At 37.5% G+C, this 19,329-nt stretch overlaps 1 protein-coding gene across 1 annotated transcript in view; it reads left to right on the top strand.

Annotated features, from left to right (window-relative positions):
- The window catches only part of EYA3 (EYA transcriptional coactivator and phosphatase 3), a 96,053-nt gene that overhangs the window by 53,868 nt on the left and 22,856 nt on the right, over nt 1-19,329 (top strand). The window contains exons 6-10 of the mRNA XM_081087894.1: nt 2,016-2,152; nt 6,424-6,561; nt 13,321-13,406; nt 16,447-16,630; nt 18,937-19,076. Coding sequence (XP_080944020.1) covers nt 2,016-2,152; nt 6,424-6,561; nt 13,321-13,406; nt 16,447-16,630; nt 18,937-19,076 — 685 coding nt within the window. The remainder of the gene's footprint in view (nt 1-2,015; nt 2,153-6,423; nt 6,562-13,320; nt 13,407-16,446; nt 16,631-18,936; nt 19,077-19,329) is intronic.

Genomic DNA, 19,329 nt, shown 5'->3' on the forward strand with positions numbered 1-19,329 from the left:
TTAACTGGACCTCTATTTCATTTTTCTCTCTTCTAATCCATTTACAGAGCAATGCCAAACTAATCTTTATTAAGGAGCAACTCTGATCTTGTCACTCTGCTCAACAATTTCAGTGACTCCCACTTCTTTCAGGTTTGTCTGAACTCTTTTAGCCTGGTATTCAAGGTCTTGGCTATCTGTCTTTTTCTCTCTCTCACTACTTCCCTTCCCTTTATATACCTCCCTTAATATAATCTATGCTTCCTGCAGGCTGAAGCCCTTGCTTTCCTTCCTGTGTACCTCTTCCAGAGTTTTTCTGTTTCCCTAGAACACACTTCTTTCCCTCTCCTGCACATTCTATATATGCTCAGTTCACATACCACTTCTTTATAGCCTTCCTTCATTTTCTTCTCCTCCAAACCTGAAAAGAATCTTTTTGCCTTCTGAAACAACGCTTCCCTCCAGTATTTTATCATTATTACTCACATGGTACATGAAACACTTTTTCTTGTAAGTGCAGCATAACTCACCATATAATATAACTGTTATCTAAAAGTTCAGTGCATAAAATGTGGGATCATCTTATTGCATGAATGAAACGTGAGGTCAGCCCTAACCAGTTTGGCTCAGTGGACAGAGCGTCGGCCTGTGGCTCGAAGGGCCCCAGGTTCAATTCTGGTAAAGGGCATGTTCCTCGGTTGCAGGCTCCTCCCTGGACCAGGCCCTGGTCGGGGCTTGTGCAGGAGGCAACCAGTTGATGTGTTTCTCTCACATCAATATATCTCTGTGTCTTTCCCTCTCTCTTCCACTCTCTCTAAAAATCAATGGAAAAATATCCTCGGGTGAGGAATAAAAAAAATAAAAATAAAAAACAGATGAAAAAGTAATGTGAGGTCATCTAGCTAGTATATATTACCGGAAGTTTCACTGCTGAATTCAAATCCCTAGTTAAACCTGATGTGGTTGGTACCATTTAGTAGCAGTATACTCTGGCTTAAATATCAGTGGGAGAATTCCAAGTCCTATCTGGGACTTCCCATATTTTTATTATCTGGCTCCTGTTTTATGGGCTTGATCTGACAATATTGGAGCCCATTTCTATTCCCTTGCCTTTTCTCTACCAGCCTCACCCTCTTTTCTAAGCCCCACTTTTCCTCTTAGAACTTTAGTTTGGCCCTAGCCAGTTTGACTCAGTGGATAGAATGTTGACCTGTGGACTGACGGGTCCTGGGTTCAATTTCAGTCAAGGGCACATGCCCGGGTTGCAGGATCAATCCCTAGTAGGGGGCGTGCAGGAGGCAGCTAATCAATGATTCTCTCTCATCATTGATGTTTCTGTCTCTCTCACCCTCTCCCTTCCTCTCTGAAATCAATAAAAATATTTTTAAAATAATTTTTAAAAGAGCATTAGTTTGACCCAGAAGGCTGGGTGAAGAATGAGAGCCAGTTGTGAAGCCTGTTCTATCCAATTTTCTATTAGTTTAGTTTTGTTCTGTATGTAGACATAAGGGCATAAACAAGTTTAATCCATCCTTTTAAAAAATATATGGTTTTTTTGCCAAAACCGGTTTGGCTCAGTGGATAGAGCGTCGGCCTGCGGACTGAAAGGTCCCGGGTTCGATTCCGGTCAAGGGCATGTACCTTGGTTGCGGGCACATCCCCAGTGGGAGATGTGCAAGAGGCAGCTGGTCGATGTTTCTCTCTCATCGATGTTTCTAACTCTCTATCTCTCTCTCTTCCTCTCTGTGAAAAATCAATAAAATATATTTAAAAAATATATATATATATATGTTTTTTTAATTGGAGGATATTTGAAAATTATAAATTTTTCATAAAATTGTTTCTTAGATAGGTAGGTTGTAGAACCTGGAAAGGAAATATTAGCTCTACTTTTTGACCACAGTCAGAGACATTTTGTGGAAGGTTAGTCTCCTCATTACTGATTCTTGGCATTTAGTGATATTAGCTATTTCTCCTATTTTTCATTACTAAAATAAATCACACATGCAAGTTTTTGTTTTCTTGAACTTTCCTAGACCGTATGCACATATCCTCTCAGTTCCTGTTTCGGAAACTGCTTATCCTGGGCAGACTCAGTACCAGACACTACAGCAGTCTCAACCGTATGCTGTCTACCCTCAGGCAACCCAAACGTATGGACTACCTCCTTTTGGTAAGGCATCTTATTATAAGCAGTTTCTAAGAAAATTGATTTTTATCCCCCCGTAACTGATCTTTTCCCAAAAAGCAAGCATGGCTGATCAGAAAGCGGAGAGATGAGTTGTTCTTTGTAGAGCATCTACTCAATTACAGGTGTAATAGAAGTTGGGTTTGCAACTTCCCAACAGCATATTTGATGCATGTAATATAAAATCATGATTTTTCAGTACTCATTTGTTTATCTATCAAAGTTAGCCACCAAATTTCCAAGGAACTAAGTCTTGACTGTAAAACCTAGATTCTTTAAGTATTTGTGGAAAATCTTTGAGACATTACTATTGATTTTACTTTATATTAAACATGGTACCTTGGTTAAGTAAGCATAATAAATGTATTTTGAGGTGACTGGTTTGCTAAAGCCAGGCAATCTGAATATGTCTTATATTTGGGGAAATCCCCAATTTTATACAACCTTATATGCATAGAAAATTTTGTTCTTTGGTTATAGGCATCTTGGACATGAACTATAAATTAGAATGATTTACGAGAAGACAGTTTGAGATTCTTTGTACACTTGATATCTGTACTGATTTTTTTCTGTGTATGTAAATTGATAGATATATTAGGGTTGTTTATTACCTATTCCCTGCTTTCCTTGAACTGGTATGAAAAAAAAATGAGAGACTATTGTATTATTTTAAAATATGCAATATGTTAATAAAATTCTATCTCTGTAGCCTCTACTGAAACTAGCTGGGAATTAGAAAATCTTTCAACAGACCGCCACAGATTATGGATGTATTCATGTTGCCTGCTTCTGGTTTCTACATTGCTACTTTTCCTGGCCCATTTGGCTAATCTTTATGATAGTGACCGCCTTCTTACTTTTAGGCATTCCTTGGCTTGTAATAACTACTAGAAAAAAAATTGAGGGTTATGTTTCATGATAGTCCTTGTTGGTAACTTCACAAGAAGAGAGAAACAGAAATGCTCTTATTTCTGAGTTTGTAATCCATGCCTACATGCCTGTCAGTTTCAGCCAGTATACTAAAATCTTACATTTGGGTGTTACTATAAACTGAACTGCTCAGGTTAGTTTGGTTATTGACTAACCCATAGTGACACATATTTGTGCTCAGAGACTTGGGTAAAGTTTATGATAAGACCCCAGTGTGGGGCAGCAGGAGGATGGCACTCAGAGAAAGACTTCCTTTCCCATTGTTAGACCCGGCTGTTGCTCCACATCAGGCTTTTTGTGCTTAAAATGACTTGAGAAGCTTTGTAGTTGTAGGCATACAACTGTGGACTAGTGGTCAGGAAACGAAGATTTTGTTTCATCATTTGCTATGGGCAGTAATGCTCTATGATCAAATCATACTACTATTACTTAGAATTCTTGGAAGGGTGCTTTTGGAGGAAGATGCTTATATGCTTAAACACAGGGTTACAGTAATGCTGGTGGCAGTATCCATATTGTCTTTTATTACTCTTGTCTTCATAAAATAATTATGTATTAAGTACTTCGTGTTTCTGGTCAAATACATTAGAAACTAACTATTCCTTTATCTTGGACATTTTGCCCTAATTTTTAACCTTATAAAAAGAACCAGTTTATAGGCATTTTACATTTTAAAACTTTAAAAAAAAAATGAAATAATGAGGCTAGCAAAAGATTCTCAGTTAATGTTATTTTTACTAATAAGGTAGGATTTTAGTACAGTATAATTATAAACATGTTCACAAATCCAACACCTTTGGTTCAGAACCCGTTTAGAAAAAAACATTGATTACAATAAATCTGAAAGTTATTATGACATTGAAATAGCAATTTGTTTACTAGAAATTGTGAATCATGGTACTAATATCCAAATTTCATATAATAAATGTTTTTAAAATAATATTCTCAAATTTTTTTTATTGAAAATTAGATATAGCAAGAACTTTAGCTGTGGCTAACCTGGACAAGATTTTTTTAATGATCTTGAACTGGAGACTGCGGGGGCAGTTCTCCTAATTCATGCTAGAGATGTTGATATTCTTTTATTTCCTCAAATAAGTCATTTCATGTGTTTAATAGGAAAGAAAATAATATGGCTTTTTGTTTTTTTAATGCTTCAAGGCAATTACCATGTCCATCAACCTTTTAAGATTTTTACATCTCCCCGTACTATCCTTATATTTACTTTTCAACAAATTTTACAGATCCGAGTTGCACTAAAATATCTCAGTGCCCTGGTGAAGCAGAGGTTCTTACTATATTTCTATAAATTCTTTATCAGATTAGGAGTAAATGAAATGAGTTAATATTGAATTTGAAACTGTGGCTGATTTTGGTATTGACTTCTTACCTGGAATGTATTTGATTGATGAACCTTCTTAAACCAAATTCTCAGCTTCAACTACACTGATCCAGCAACTGTAGCTATTCAGAACACAGTGAATAACCAGACAATAAGTTTTTTTATAAATAGACTTTTGCATAGCCAAAATTATCACAAAAACAACTCACTCATAAAGGACATCCTTGGGCTCTCATGTAAGAAGCAAAGCCCTGTTTATGGTTTCCTAGGTTACTACAAATGAAAAGGAGATAGATACAATCAGAGATAAGAGATTCTGAAGAAGTGAAAGGTCACAGAGAAAAAACAAAGTGATACAAGTATCTAAAAATCATAGAACCATAATTGAGTTCTATTTAGTAGTAAGCAAATGTCTTCACATATCACAATAACCTGTTTCTGTAATATATATATATATAACTTTGTAGAAATAACTCTGATAAAAATCTAAAGGAATGTTCACTATTTCCTCCCTGCCAAGAAGGCAGGAAGAGATCCTCCTATATAATAAAAGCCTGATATGCTAAGTTTCTGGTGTTCCAGTCGGCCGTTCAACCAATCAAAGCGTAATATGCTAATTATATGCTAAGGCTGCTCAACCGCTTGCTATAACGTGCACTGACCACCAGGGAGCAGACACTCCGACCAGTAGGTTAGCTTGCTGCTGGGGTCCAGCCGATCGGGACTGAGAGAGACAGGCTGGACACGCCCTGGAGCCCTACCACAGTCCCTCCCCCGCTGGCCAACCTCCCGCATCCCTCCCTAGCCCCAATCATGCACCAGTGGGGTCCCTCAGCCTGGCCTACACCCTCTTGCAATCCAGGACCCCTCGGGGGATGTTGGAGAGCTGGTTTCAGCCCAGTCCCGCTCAATGCAGGAGCTGCCCCCTGGTGGTCAGTGCGCTCCCACAGGGAGAGTGCCACTCAGCCAGAAGCCGGGCTCATGGCTGGCGAGCACAGCAGCGGTGGCAGGAGCCTCTCCCACCTCCATGGAAGTCGGTCATCCCCTGGGGGCTCCCAGACTGTGAGAGGGCACAGGCTGGGCTGAGAACTCCACTCCCCCTCTCCCATTGCACAAATTTCGTGCACCGGTCCTCTAGGATAAATATATTAGAAAGATTGTCACTCAGGAGCATTGTGATAAAAATGAATAGCTATGATGTTTATTAGTATGAGATAGATTTATATGTTCTGACATGGAACGATGTCTCTTAAAGGTATGTGGAAAAGCAAATTATGAACAGTATGAATAACATCTTTTAAATTTTTATTAAAAAGAAGAAAAAAGATTAGTAAGTACATAGGAGAAACCTGAGTGACTTTTCTGCAAACTTAATAGTGGTTAAATCTGGATGATGGGATTACATATGACTGTTTTTTCTAAGTTACATATTTCTGTAATGTTTTTAATTTATAAAAATAAGCAGATGTGTCTTTCTTAATCAGAAGAAACAAAGGTAACAAAATAACCAGCTTAAGAAGGCAGAGAAGTATTTAATACATTTTAGAAAAATTTGGTGCTTTTTTAATGGGTAAGTGAATTTTAAACTTATGTGAAATGTCTCCCACTTTGAAAATGCAGATAAATGATTTATTGCTGTACATGGACATCACACACTCTACATCAAATACTCTGGTTGGGTGTCAGTAGCCCCTGTTTTTTTTTAACCCTGATAAATTCCCCCCAATCATTGAAATGAAAATATTTATATATAATTATTGGGGTTTTGATAAGATATTTGTTTCCATGGCCCCACTCCCTAGTTCTTTGAAATTATATTTGCTTGTGGTACATTGTAAGTGGGAGAATCAGTAATTTTCTCTTACAAGCAAATTTATTTTCTTTTAAGATTTAGATTTTAAACTACTGGCTGATATTTAAAAGCATAACCAGGCTCCCCAGTCCCAATGTATTGTTTGTAATTGGTCCAATTTATCTGATTCAGGTGCATTGTGGCCAGGTATGAAACCTGAAAGTGGTTTAATTCAGACTCCACCTCCAAGTCAACACAGTGTTCTTACCTGCACTACAGGGTTAACCACAAGCCAGCCAAGCCCAGCACATTATTCTTATCCCATTCAAGGTAAATAGGCATGGTTGTGTGTGTGTGTATGTTTTATTATTGTTGGTTTTTGTTTTTAGTCTACCTGTATCTCCAGTGTAATAGGAGCTCTGTCTTCTAAAAGAAAAGGGGGGTGATATGTGCCATTGTGCATGCTTTTTGTGTTAGGCAAACCAGAACCTAGGAGTGTGGTTTGTAAGTAGTTTAACCCTTTAATGTGAACTGCTTAGTAGAATTGAAGCTTTCCTTTTTGCATGTTGGTGTTCAGAAAACCAGTCTGTTCTCAGTGGCATTTTGTCCTATAAATAAGCAGAAGACTCTATGGTTAGAACTGACTTTTATATATAAAGTCCAAATAGAGTGGATTGTGAGATGAGTGCTGCTTTGTGAGATGTGTGCCACTTTCTGCTGTGGTTTTATCATACCATTTACAATCACTTCTTAGTGAGAGGTTTTTGTTGATTTTTGTTGCTCAAAAAGTTGTTTCTATTTCATGATGAGAAGCATAGCATTAAACATCTCTGCCTTCCCAAATTCTTTCTCTAAAAGGTTAGAAGTATGATAGTACTATTAGGAATGAGGACAAAAAAACTCAAAAGACACCATGGAATTAATTCCCAACCCATCCAAATCCAGTGCATGCACTTTATCAATGATAAACTAATGTCAGATTGGGAATTAATGTCCATGTACCTTGCTTCTCATCTGCCTCCTTTCTCCTGATTTCTCCCAGCTTTTAAATTTTATTCCTTATAAAATGGGTGCCCAGGGGCTAAGGGCGGGACAGCAAAAACTGGTCTGAGGTACTCTTAATATGTAAACTTTGATGATGAAAAATGTTTTGGTGTGGATTATTTCAAACAAAATATTTTGATTGTTAGTTTTAACTGTTTTCAATTAAATGATTGAGAACTACTTCTGCTTGGTCCATTGAGAACAGAACCAGTCACTACGTCCTAAGATATTGCTCTGACCCTCTATTATTTACCGAGTCTCCTCTTTTCATATTTATTTTTTCTTCTTTCTTTCTTTGTCCCTTCCCCCTTCTTTCTTTCTAAACAGAACAAACCAAAAGGGAAAAAACTCGAAGAGCATGACTTTGTTTGTCTGTCTTCCCATATATCCCAGTTGATTTTTATAAGGTATTCTCTAGGTTAGTAGACCTTTTGGGTCCAACTAGGTAAATCTAGTTGTCAAGTCCCTCTAAAGGGGCATATCCCTGATGACTACACCTAGGTCGTGAAAGAAAAGAAGGGAATACTCTTTTTTTTATATTTCTAACCCTCTCCCAAGGTGTAGAACCACCACTTCTCCATAGCTGTATCTTAAGTTTGAGGAACCTAATAGCTATACTTCTCTCTCTTTTTAAAAAAGAGGAACCACCTTTGGAACTCATTGTTTTTGCAGTGGTTCTCAACCTTCCTAATGCCGTGACCCTTTAATACAGTTCCTCATGTTGTGGTGACCCCCAACCATAAAATTATTTTCGTTGCTACTTCATAACTGTAATTTTGCTACTGTTATGAATCGAATGTAAATATCTGATATGCAGGATGTATTTTCATTGTTACAAATTGAACATAATTAAAGCATAGTGATTAATCACAAAAACAATATGTAATTATATATGTGTTTTCCGATGGTCTTAGGCGACCCCTATGAAAGGGTCATTCAACCCCCAAAGGGGTCGCGGCCCACAGGTTGAGAATCACTGCTTTAAAAAGGTCATGAAAAGCCCTGACAGGTTTGGCTCAGTGGATAGAGCGTCAGCCTGCGGACTCAAGGGTCCCGGGTTCAATTCCGGTCAAGGGCAGTAAAAAAAATAATAAAAATAAAAGGTCATGAAAATATCCTTTAAATTCCATTAACCACTATCCTAACTTATATGTTAGTATGTTTTTCCCCCTTTTGATAGCTTAATTTGGTTTCCTCACATTTTTCTAATAATGATCATTGCTGGTGTTTATTAAGTGCTTACTATGTTCTTAGCATTGTTTTAAACAATAGATAGGTGTTAATCATGTAATCTTCACAATATACTTTGAGGGAAGTACTATTATTTATTTCATTGTAAAGAAGGGGAACAGAAGACACAGAAAAAGCAAAGTGGCTTGTCAAAGGTCACAAAGTTAGTAAATAATAAAGTCAGGATGTTAGCTGGGCAGTCTGACCGCAGACCATGAGTGATTTATGATTGAAAATATATGATATTTAATATTGAAGTTATGGTATCAATATCAATCCTCCCATAATTAAGAACCTATAGTGGCAGATATCTAAATTTATTTTTCATCCCTTTTTTTGGTTAACTTATTGGTCCATTGTATTATTCATTAGAACTTTGGCACAGAAATTAAGGCAGAAGTTCACCAAATTGAATGTCAACTATAATTGAAAATAATTATTTTATTTTTTAATCCTCACCTGAGGGTATTTTTCCAATTGATTTTTTAGAAAGAGTGGAAGGAAAGAAGGCAGGGAGAGAGAGAGAGAGAAAAAAACATCAATGTGAGAGAGACCCATTAATTGGTTGCCTCCCACATGCACCCCTACTGGGGCTAGGGATCAAGGCTGCAGCCCAGATATGTGCCTTTGATCAAAATTGAACCCAGTACCCTTCAGTCCGTGGGCTGATGATCTAACCACTGAGAAAACTGGCTGGGGTGAAAAAAAATTTAATTAAAAAAAAAAAAAGTAGTTTACCATTAACTTTATTGGGGTATTTTTTGTCACTTATTTTGAAGGGAAAAAATGGTAGAAAATAAGTTGGGTCCTGACCAGTTTGGCTCAGTGGATGGAGTGTCGGCCTGCGGACTGAAGGGTCCCGGGTTCGATTCCAGTCAAGGGCATGTACCTTGGTTGCAGGCACATCCCCAGTGGGGGGTGTGCAGGAGGCAGCTGATCGATGTTTCTCTCTCATCGATGTTTCTAACTCTCTATCCCTCTCCTTTCCTCCCTGTAAAAAACCAATAAAATATATTTTTGGGGGAGAAAAAAAAAGAAAGAAAATAAGTTGGAACAGTGGGCTAAAATGAAATTTGGGTATTGGAACATTTAAATGACCTGGGTTCTCCACTCACTCTCCTCACCCCACTTTTCATTTCCGTTAGCATAAACAATTAGTGTTAGCTGTCCAGGCTTCTTCCTCCCCACTATGTGACTACCCAGCCATCCCAAAGAATACAAACAAGGAGCATTGTATTGATTTTTTGTTTGTTTGTTTGTTTGTTAATCCTCACCTAAGGATATTTTTCCATTGATTTTTAGGGAGAGTGGAAAAGAGAGGGGAAGACAGAAAAATATCAATGTGAGAGAAACACATCAATTGGTTGCCTTCTGCACAAGCCCTGACCAGGGCCTGGGCCGGGGAGGAGCCCACAACCAAGGTACCTGCCCTTGACCGAATTGAACTCGGGACCCTTTGGTCCACAAGCTGGTGTTCTATCCGCTGAGCCAAACAGGCTAGGGCAATTTTTTGTTAACGGTCAAAACAGCAATATCTCCTCTTTCTACCCAAAGCATTCTATCATTGACAGCAGCCCTTCTTCCTTTGGGAAGTTGGTAAAATGATCTCAAAAACCCAATTCCTCTTCTGACTTCATCAGCTCTGATCAAAACCTTTATTTATACTTCAGTGTTTATGAAAACCCCTTGATTAAGTAGATCTGGCTTCTTTATATTAATTTTTCCCTACACTGTTTGTTTATGGCCCAATATCTGGTTATTTTCTTCAGTTGAGATGGTTTAAATGATTAATATTCAAGTGGCAAAATTAATTACAGAAATTTCAAATTTAATTTTAACTCAATCTTGACTTTTAATGAAGGTCTTTGCGCCCTGATGTTGTTGGTATACATAATAGTCTTTCATTGACCAGATTTGTTTTTATTATATATTTTATTTTTTAGAATAGTCTTAGATTTGTAGAAAAATTGAGCACATGGTATAGAGAGTTATATTTATCCTCCCACCTTGTACATAGTTTCCCTTATTATTAACATCTTACATTAGAAAGGAACATTTGTTACAATTAATAGCCCAATATTAGTGCATTATTACTAATTAAATCCATATTTATTCAGATTTCCTTAGTTTTTGCCTGATATCCTTTTTCTGTTCCAGAATCCCATCCAGTATACCACATTTCCTTTAATTGTCATATCTCCTTAGGTTTCTCTTGACTATGCAGTTTTTCAGACTTTCCTTGTTTTTGATGACCTTGACATGCTATACCTGAATTCTACAAGTTATACATGTATACAAGATATAAATGAATCCCACAACTACTTACTGAGAGTCACCTACTGTAGGCCAGGCACTTTGCTAGATATTGGAATTAATGAATATCTTAAGATTCTGCCTTCATGGAGCTTACAGACTAGTAGAGGAGATAGAAAACAGGCAAGTAAATAGATTTTTGAAAAGTGCTCTGAAAGGAATAAAGAATAGATTGCTATGATTGGGAAAACAAGGAAGGAGTTAGTTTCAATAGAAGGGTCAGAGAGAGTCTGAGAAGGAGGAGCTATCATGCTGGGAGGAGGAGAGGGACAGGGAGAACAATCCAGGTAGAGATCCTCTCTTGTTTTGAGTAACTTGAAAAGGCCAGGGTGAGCAAGGGTGGTGGAGAAACATATATAAAATTAAAGGGGTGGATAGAAACTAAATCTTGCAGCAACCTTTATGTGCCATTAACCCTCCAGCTTTGGGGCAATGTCACTTAATTCAACGCTGCCTCTCACAGTTCTGTAATCAAAGTCTTCTGATTACAGCTCTCTAATTAGACCTCTAGTGGGGCATGGTTCTCAGATGCTTTATCTTTCTGTGGGTTCACAGCTCCATTGTCAAAACAGGGGTGGAGACTTATCCAAAAACAGTTGGCTATGCCATTGGCATTTGGAGAGCTAATAGCCTTTAGATATATATTAATACCAGTTACCACTTGAGTTTTACTTGATCCTCTGAATTTGTACCTTTTATTGCATATCTTATTACTCCTGCTTTTGTTTATAAATCTGCAACTGACGAAAAATTGGGAGATCCCATTTTTATCATCTTAATATCTACCACTAGCTCCATGACTGTGGACAAATTACTTTAACTCTTGTTTGTCCTGGTTCTTCATATGAAAGCTGGCATTGCAGCATTGGCTGTTCCTTATATTTACCTTAATCTCTTCTAGACTTTCTTCTAAGCAGAGTTTCTTTAAGGAAAGGAATAAATAATTTCCTTTGATTTTGACCAGTACTTGGAAATTCTGCTGCATTTCTTTACTTGCCCTATTCTTAATGGGAATTCTCCTATTAACTTCCCCTGTAGAGGACTTTGTGCTAATGGGGTAGGTAGTCAGATAGTCAGGTTTATTGACTCTATGATATTGAACTCTGTGGTGTTTGTGACTGCAATGGGAACCAGGCTTACGTGTGCTTATGATAAGTAAGTGAGAGGAACTAAGGACCATTGCCTCAATCTCAGTTACATTGTCCGCCTGAAAAAAATTTCTGTGGCAAATACTGGTCACTGAGGATTTAATTAAAACCCTAATGGAGCCCTGACTGGTTTGGCTCAGTGGATAGAGCGTCAGCCTGTGGACTGAAGGGTCCCAGGTTCGATTCCGGTCAAGGGCATGTACCTTGGTTGCGGGCACATCCCCAGTGGGGGGTGTGCAGGAGGCAGCTGATCGATGTTTCTAACTCTCTATTCCTCTCCCTTCCTCTCTGTAAAAAATCAATAAAATATTTAAAAAAAAAATAAATAAAAAATAAATAAAACCCTAATGGAATCTGTGATAGAAAGGCATGAAAAACTTAACCCAAATTCCTTATCTCAAGATAAGCAGCCTAACTTATAGGGTACATTTTTACCTGGCCAGATATTACTTAATATTTTCTGAATTTTTCCAGAAAATCATTAAATGCCATTGTGTTTGTTGATCACAATAATTTCACTGAGTAGTGCCCAATAAGCAGTTTCAAGTACCTTTGAATTTGGAGGACCATCTCTCTCTCAGAGTAATTATGCTGCATCAGGAAAGGCATAATTTGGGGCAAGTGACAATAAATACTATAGTGTAGGATTTACACATGGATTTACCAGAGCTCTTGTTATTTCTACTGATAGTCAATAGGCCATGTTATAGGTGAGTCATTTTTCAACACCAGAAAAGATGGGACTACAGTCATTTGGTTTAGCTTCTGACTTTATTGGTATCATTAGTATGAACCAGTATGTATCCTTCTAGGACAGCGGTTCTCAACCTGTGGGTAGCAACCCCTTTGGGGGTTGAACGACCCTTTCACAGGGGTCGCCTAAGACCATCAGAAAACACATATGTAATTATATTGTTTTTGTGATTAATCACTATGCTTTAATTATGTTCAATTTGTAACAATGAAAATACATCCTGCATATCAGATATTTACATTCGATTCATAACAGCAAAATTACAGTTATGAAGTAGCAACGAAAATAATTTTATGGTTGGGGGTCACCACAACATGAGGAACTGTATTAAAGGGTCACGGCATTAGGAAGGTTGAGAACCACTGTTCTAGGACTTTAGTAGGAATAGTTGAAGACCCAAGTTGAAACAGAAAAATATTTGAACTGTTTAATCAATTCTGAATTATGATATAGCATGTTAAAGAGCAAAACTAGTATTTGCTTCCTTTGCAAATTGTTCTTTATATCCTTGGAGACCTATTTAAGATACAGTATATTTTAAATTTCTTCTAGCCTTTCACATAATATCTTTAATATCTCTTAAAATTCTCAATCCTATAGCTTCAAGCACAAATGCCAGCCTGATATCCACTTCATCTACAATTGCCAATATTCCAGCAGCAGCAGTTTCCAGCATCTCAAACCAGGTACAGTGCTACTTTTGTTTATCCTATTTGATATGGTTCATCTAGCTAGCTCGTCTTCTCTTCTTTTATTGTCAATTTGCCAACCTAAATATGTGCTGTGGAAAGACCCTTCTCTGGAAGCCCTGAGAACCTGTCCCTTGGATGGTTTCATAGGCCCCGTCCAGTTTCTCTCAATGATATGGTTCTATCTGCTCCCTTTATCTACTGTGTGTCTCTATCTCCTACCCTTCCCTTTTTAGAATGTAAGCTCTGTGAGGGTAGGGATTTATTTCTCTATTTTGTTCACTTACATGTTCCCAGAGTTCATAAAAATGCCTGGCGTTCACATTAAAGGCACATAATAAATATTTGTGGAATGAATAAATGTTGCTTCCACTTTTATTTAGCTACTCATTCCTTTGTGAATTCTTTGTGGTCTGTTTTTTTGTTTTTTTGTTTGTTTGTTTGTTTTTAATTCTCATCCAAGGATATTTTTTCCAATTATTTCTAGAGTGTAAGGGAGGGAGGAGAGGATGAGAAAGAGAGCGAGAGGGAGAGATACACATCAATGTGAGAGAGACACATCCATTGGTTGCCTGCCAGGGCTGGGGAACATGCAACCAAGGTACATGCACTTGACCAGGAATTGAACCTGAAACCCTTTGGTCCACAGGCCGATGCTCAAACCACTGAGAAAAACTGGCCAGGGCTGTGGTCTGATCGGTATCATTGTTCTATTGACGTTTTATCTTGGATCACTGGTAATATCTTCAGTGCCTTTATTGTTATGTTTTTATTTGTTTCTCTGCAGCAATTAATATTATCAACCACTGTATCCATCTTTTTTCTGGCTGTATTTAACATACTACTATTCTGGTTCATTTTTTTATGTTTGGTCCTGCATTTGTTCATCTTTTAATCCACAAATATTTATTGAGTTCCTCCTATTAGGGATAAGATGTACCTGGCACTCTTCAGGCTACATCTATCTCTCTTCCTTTCTTAGCTTTTCTTGTGTCAGGGACAGTTTGTATTTAGTTTTCCATCCCCAGGAATGTTTAACCACATTCACAATATCCATTTACTACCTCTGAAATAAAGATTCTAGTCGTAATCTTAGCTACAGGCTTTCTGCTTATTGGTGGATTTTTTTTTTAATGTCCTGTTATTTCCTTAAGTTTACCATATCTAAAAACAATCTTTCATTCTTCCCTTTCCTCTGTCACCTTGTTCTCCAACAGTAAAACCACTTTTCTCTAGGACTTCTCAATTCTTGTTAATGAGACCATTTTTTAATAAACCTAGGCCTAGACCAGTCAACAGTATTTTTTCCTCACTTATCCCTAATCCAGCCTTTTCTAAAATTCTTTTTTTTTTTCACTTTTGCTGTCATTTCCCATGTTTTGTCCTCTAGCCCCTTAATCCTAAATTACTGTATTTAACTATTCATCTCTCATTTTCTAAACACCATCTGATTACTTTTCTCTAAATGTCACTTTTTATCCTACACTCATCTGCTCATTATCTTTCTGTCTGTTTACTTGTTGTCTTGAATTTGATAATCCCCATTTCCTGCCCCCGAATAAGCAAATCACCATTGTCTAAACTCATCCTCCGGAAATTCTGTTTCTTTGTTATGGGGTGAGGCCACAACATTAGTAACAAAGAAACAGAATTTCTGGAGGATGAGGCCCAGAAATCAGGATTTTAAAAAGATTCCCAGGTGATTCTAATGTGCAGCCAAGGTTGAGAACCACTGGACACAATCCAAGTCATATTCCTTAACCAGCCATTCAAGCCTAAAAAGATCCTTTCAACCAGACTGAACATCTCTGGCTCCTTAATAAAATCTTTTCAGAGCCTATTCTTGTATTTATTCCCCCTGCCTACTTATCTCAGTAAACACTCTAACCACAATCTTCTGTGATACTTGTCTTCCTCTGTGTTTCACTCATTTGACATATAATTTATTGCTAATTTGTTGGAACTGGTGTTTTTTTTTCTTAGCTCCTGTTGAATTTTTAACTCCCTTGAGTACAGCTAGTATGACTTACTCTCTGTAATAATCTCTTTTCCCACCCATGCACACCCCCCCCCCCACCCCCACTTAGGGTAGGTACTTATATATTCTTTACAAGTAATTGGTCTGATCAGTTAGCGTCTTTCTGTTTCTCATCAACTTCAGTATAGATGGAATTTTTTAAGGTGTGTTTTTGAGCTATACATCATACCCATTTTTTAACAGCTTTATTAAGGTATAATTGACATAAAATAAACTTTACAGATTTAAATTGTACAGTTTGATAAGTTTTGACATGTATGTGCTCATGACACCAGCAAAAGTTCCCTTTGAATATTCTAAAGAAACATTGATTATTTTAGAAAGTTTTTAAACTGGGAAACTTTAATGTAGGATTTGTGATCTTTTTTGTTTAAGGTCTTCTGTCCTTAGAAACACTACCATCTAGTGCAGTGGTTCATAAACTTTTTTTTTTAATTGATTTCAGAGAAGAAGGGAGAGGGAGAGGGTGAGAGAGATAGAAACATCAGTGATGAGAGAGGATCAATGACTGGTTGCCTCCTGCATGCCCCACACTGGGGACAGAGCCCACAACCCCGGCATGTGCCCTGACGGGGAATCGAACCGTGACCTCCTGGTTCACGCTGGCCAGGTGGTTTATAAACTACTTAAAGAGTAGATCTTTCTTCAAGAATTCCATGCAGATATTTATCTAGAAATTCAGTACGTAAAATAGGAAGAAGAGAGAGAGAGCTATTATATTTAGAAAAAGGGACATTATGTGTAGAGTGCGTGGGACCTTTCCCTCTCAGCTTTCCCCCATTCCAGACAGCCATGAGGCATCTCCTCTTGACTCGTAGGTTTCCAACAGAATGCATTGTGAAAATCATTTCTTTAAGCTGAAGATATAAGAAGCAGCCAATTTAATGTTTAAGGAAAATAATTATGAATAGGAAGGGCATGAGAATTTTTGTTGTTGAAATTAATGTTTTGCTGTATCTAAAAGTCTTATTTTTCTCCCTTAATCCCTTTGATATACAGGACTATCCCACCTATACTATCCTTGGTCAGAGTCAGTACCAGGCCTGCTACCCCAGCTCCAGCTTTGGAGTCACAGGCCAAACTAACAATGATGCTGAGAGTACCACATTAGCAGCAACCACATACCAGACGGAGAAGCCTAGTGTCATGGTACCTGCGCCTGCAGCACAGAGACTTTCCCCTGGTAAGCACCACAGCTCTAAAAACTTCGGCTTTAAGGGCACTTCATCTGACAGGTGATGGTGACGAGTATTTTGTTCTGGTCTAAGTTACTGTTGCCATGCTATTTGTTTTCCCTCTCAGGAGTATATAAACATTGAAGCCAGGCTGTAACAAGTCATTGGCAGGCTGAATGTAATACCTGATGCTGTAAACAGAAAAGTACCAAGAATGAAAAGGCTGTATTTATGACTCCTACTTCATCCCACCCCCCTTCTATAGCTCTAACATGATTGTCACAGGGAACTTCATGGCACATTTTATAGAAGTTTTAGTCTGAATATTTTGGACTTCTGCTCAGCTTCAGAGCAGTAGTTCTTAACCTTTTCTGTGTCATGGATTCCTTTAAGATTCTAAGTAAAGCTAAAGAAACACATGAAATTTGACCTACAAATTTAGATCTGTGCGTTTAGCTTTGAAATGTTTCAATGGATTATGATGTCCAGGTTAGAAACAAACAAACCCTGACACATTCAATAAACATATGCACACACTTTTAAAAATATATATTTTTTTATTGATTTCAGAGAAGAAGAGAAACATCAGTGATGAGAGAGAATCATTGATTGGCTGCCTCCTGCATGCGCTCTACTGGGATTGAGCCCACAACCCGGGGAATGTGTCTGACCAGGAATTAAACCATGATCTCTTGGTTCATAGGTTGAATCTCAACCACGGAGCCACACTGGCTGGGTCATACTTTTTATTTATCACTAATTTTCATGAAAATTTGATGATAGTGATAGTTGTCTTCCCCTGTATTTCACTCATTTAAAGTTTGCTGTCATATCATATCACTTGAGGAAGGACTGTTTATTGTTATTAGCTCTGATGCATTTTTAAAAATAGTGCTCTACATCAACTAAAGCAGTTTTCTGTGTGCCTTTACCAGTCTTCTAAGTAATGGACATACAGATGGCCGCTTCAAAATTATGTAACTTTGAAATAATTACATGTAATGATGCTTTACTTTTGATTTCATTTCTCTAAATCTCTTCGTTCTTCATAACAATTTTAACTTTTGAATAATGAAGAATTTCAAACAGACAGACGTTGTCCGAGTAGTCTAGTGAACCCTTATGTATCCAACATCCATCTTCAACAATAACAGCTCATAGGCAAACTTTTTTTCAACTATACTTCATCCAGTTCCCTCTCTAAATTCTAACATCATTCTAAAAGATAAATGCTCAACATGAGCACAATTTTATTATCCCATCTACAATAATTCAACAATAATTTCTTAATATCATAAAGTACCAAGAGGTATTCATATTTCCTGTTTTCTCATAAATATTATTTTGTTTTTCTTTTTACAGTTTGTTTAAATTAGGATCTAAGTAAGATCCATACATTGTGATTGGAAGATACATATTTTGTCTCTTTTAATCTATAAATTCCTCCATCTCTTTTTTTTATTCCCCCGTGTACTTTATTTTGTACAAGAAACTATTGCGTTGATTATATCCTTATAGCACTGGTTCTCAACCTTCCTAGTGCCACGACCCTTTAATACAGTTCCTCATGTTGTGGTGACCCCCAATTTCATTGTTACAAATTGAACATAATTAAAGCATAGTGATTAATCACAAAAACAGTATGTAATTATATATGTGTTTTCCGATGGTCTTAGGTGACCCTGGTGAAAGGGTCCTTCGACCCCCAAAGGGGTCGCGACCCCCAGGTTGAGAACCGCTGCCTTATAGGGTAGTTTAACATATCCTGCTGCCTTGTGTATATTATTGTACATTAGTAAATGGATCTAAAGCAGTCTTTTTCAACTAGAGGCAACATGTGCCTCCCTCTTCCCGCTTTGACATTTGGCAATGTATAAAAACATTTTTGGTTGTCACACTATGTGGAGTGCTGCTGGCAGCTAGAGTGTAGAGGCCAAGGATGCTGCTTAGTCAGACACCCTACAATGCACAAGACAGCACACTCACAACAAACATTAATCTGGCCCAAAATGTCAATTGTGTCAAGTTGAGCAACTCTGATCTAGAAGCTTAATCAGATTCAGATTTTTTTTCTTTTTTATGCAAAACAATGTTATAGATGTGTTCTTTCATTGGGTGCGGGTGTATAAATCCTAGTAATAACTCTCTATGACGTTAAGATCTGTTGATGTTCAGTGCCCAGTTCTGCATTCCCAAATTAAAGTTTGGTTTTTCATGCTTTATCTCTGCAATATGATTCTTAAGGACAAAAAACTTCTGGCCCTCTTCCCTCTCTGTGACTACGAGCAATAAATGTCTTGTTTTTCCTTTTCAGGAGACCCTTCTACAAGCCCGTCTTTGTCCCAGACTACACCAAGTAAAGATGCTGATGACCTGTCCAGAAAAAACATGACTGGAAAGAACCGGGGCAAGAGGAAGGCTGATGCTAGCTCTTCCCAGGACAGTGAATTGGAAGTATGGGAAGAAACTTCTTTGAGTTACCTACTTTATTTTTTTCTTCATTTCTTAAGTTTATTAAAATATCTATCTATCTGTCTATCTATCTATCTATCTATCTATCTATCTATCTCATGGAATAATATGGTTCTATGGTGTGTACCCTTTAATTCCTGGGCAAGAGAAACTGAGTTGATCAAGTAATAAGAGAAATGTAAAAGCACAGTTGTCTATGCCCATAACTTTCCATATTACTTCAGATGTTTTTACC

This window comes from Myotis nattereri (assembly GCF_964212035.1).
Source record: "Myotis nattereri genome assembly, chromosome: 3".
In the NCBI taxonomy this organism is placed as follows: Eukaryota; Metazoa; Chordata; class Mammalia; order Chiroptera; family Vespertilionidae; genus Myotis; species Myotis nattereri.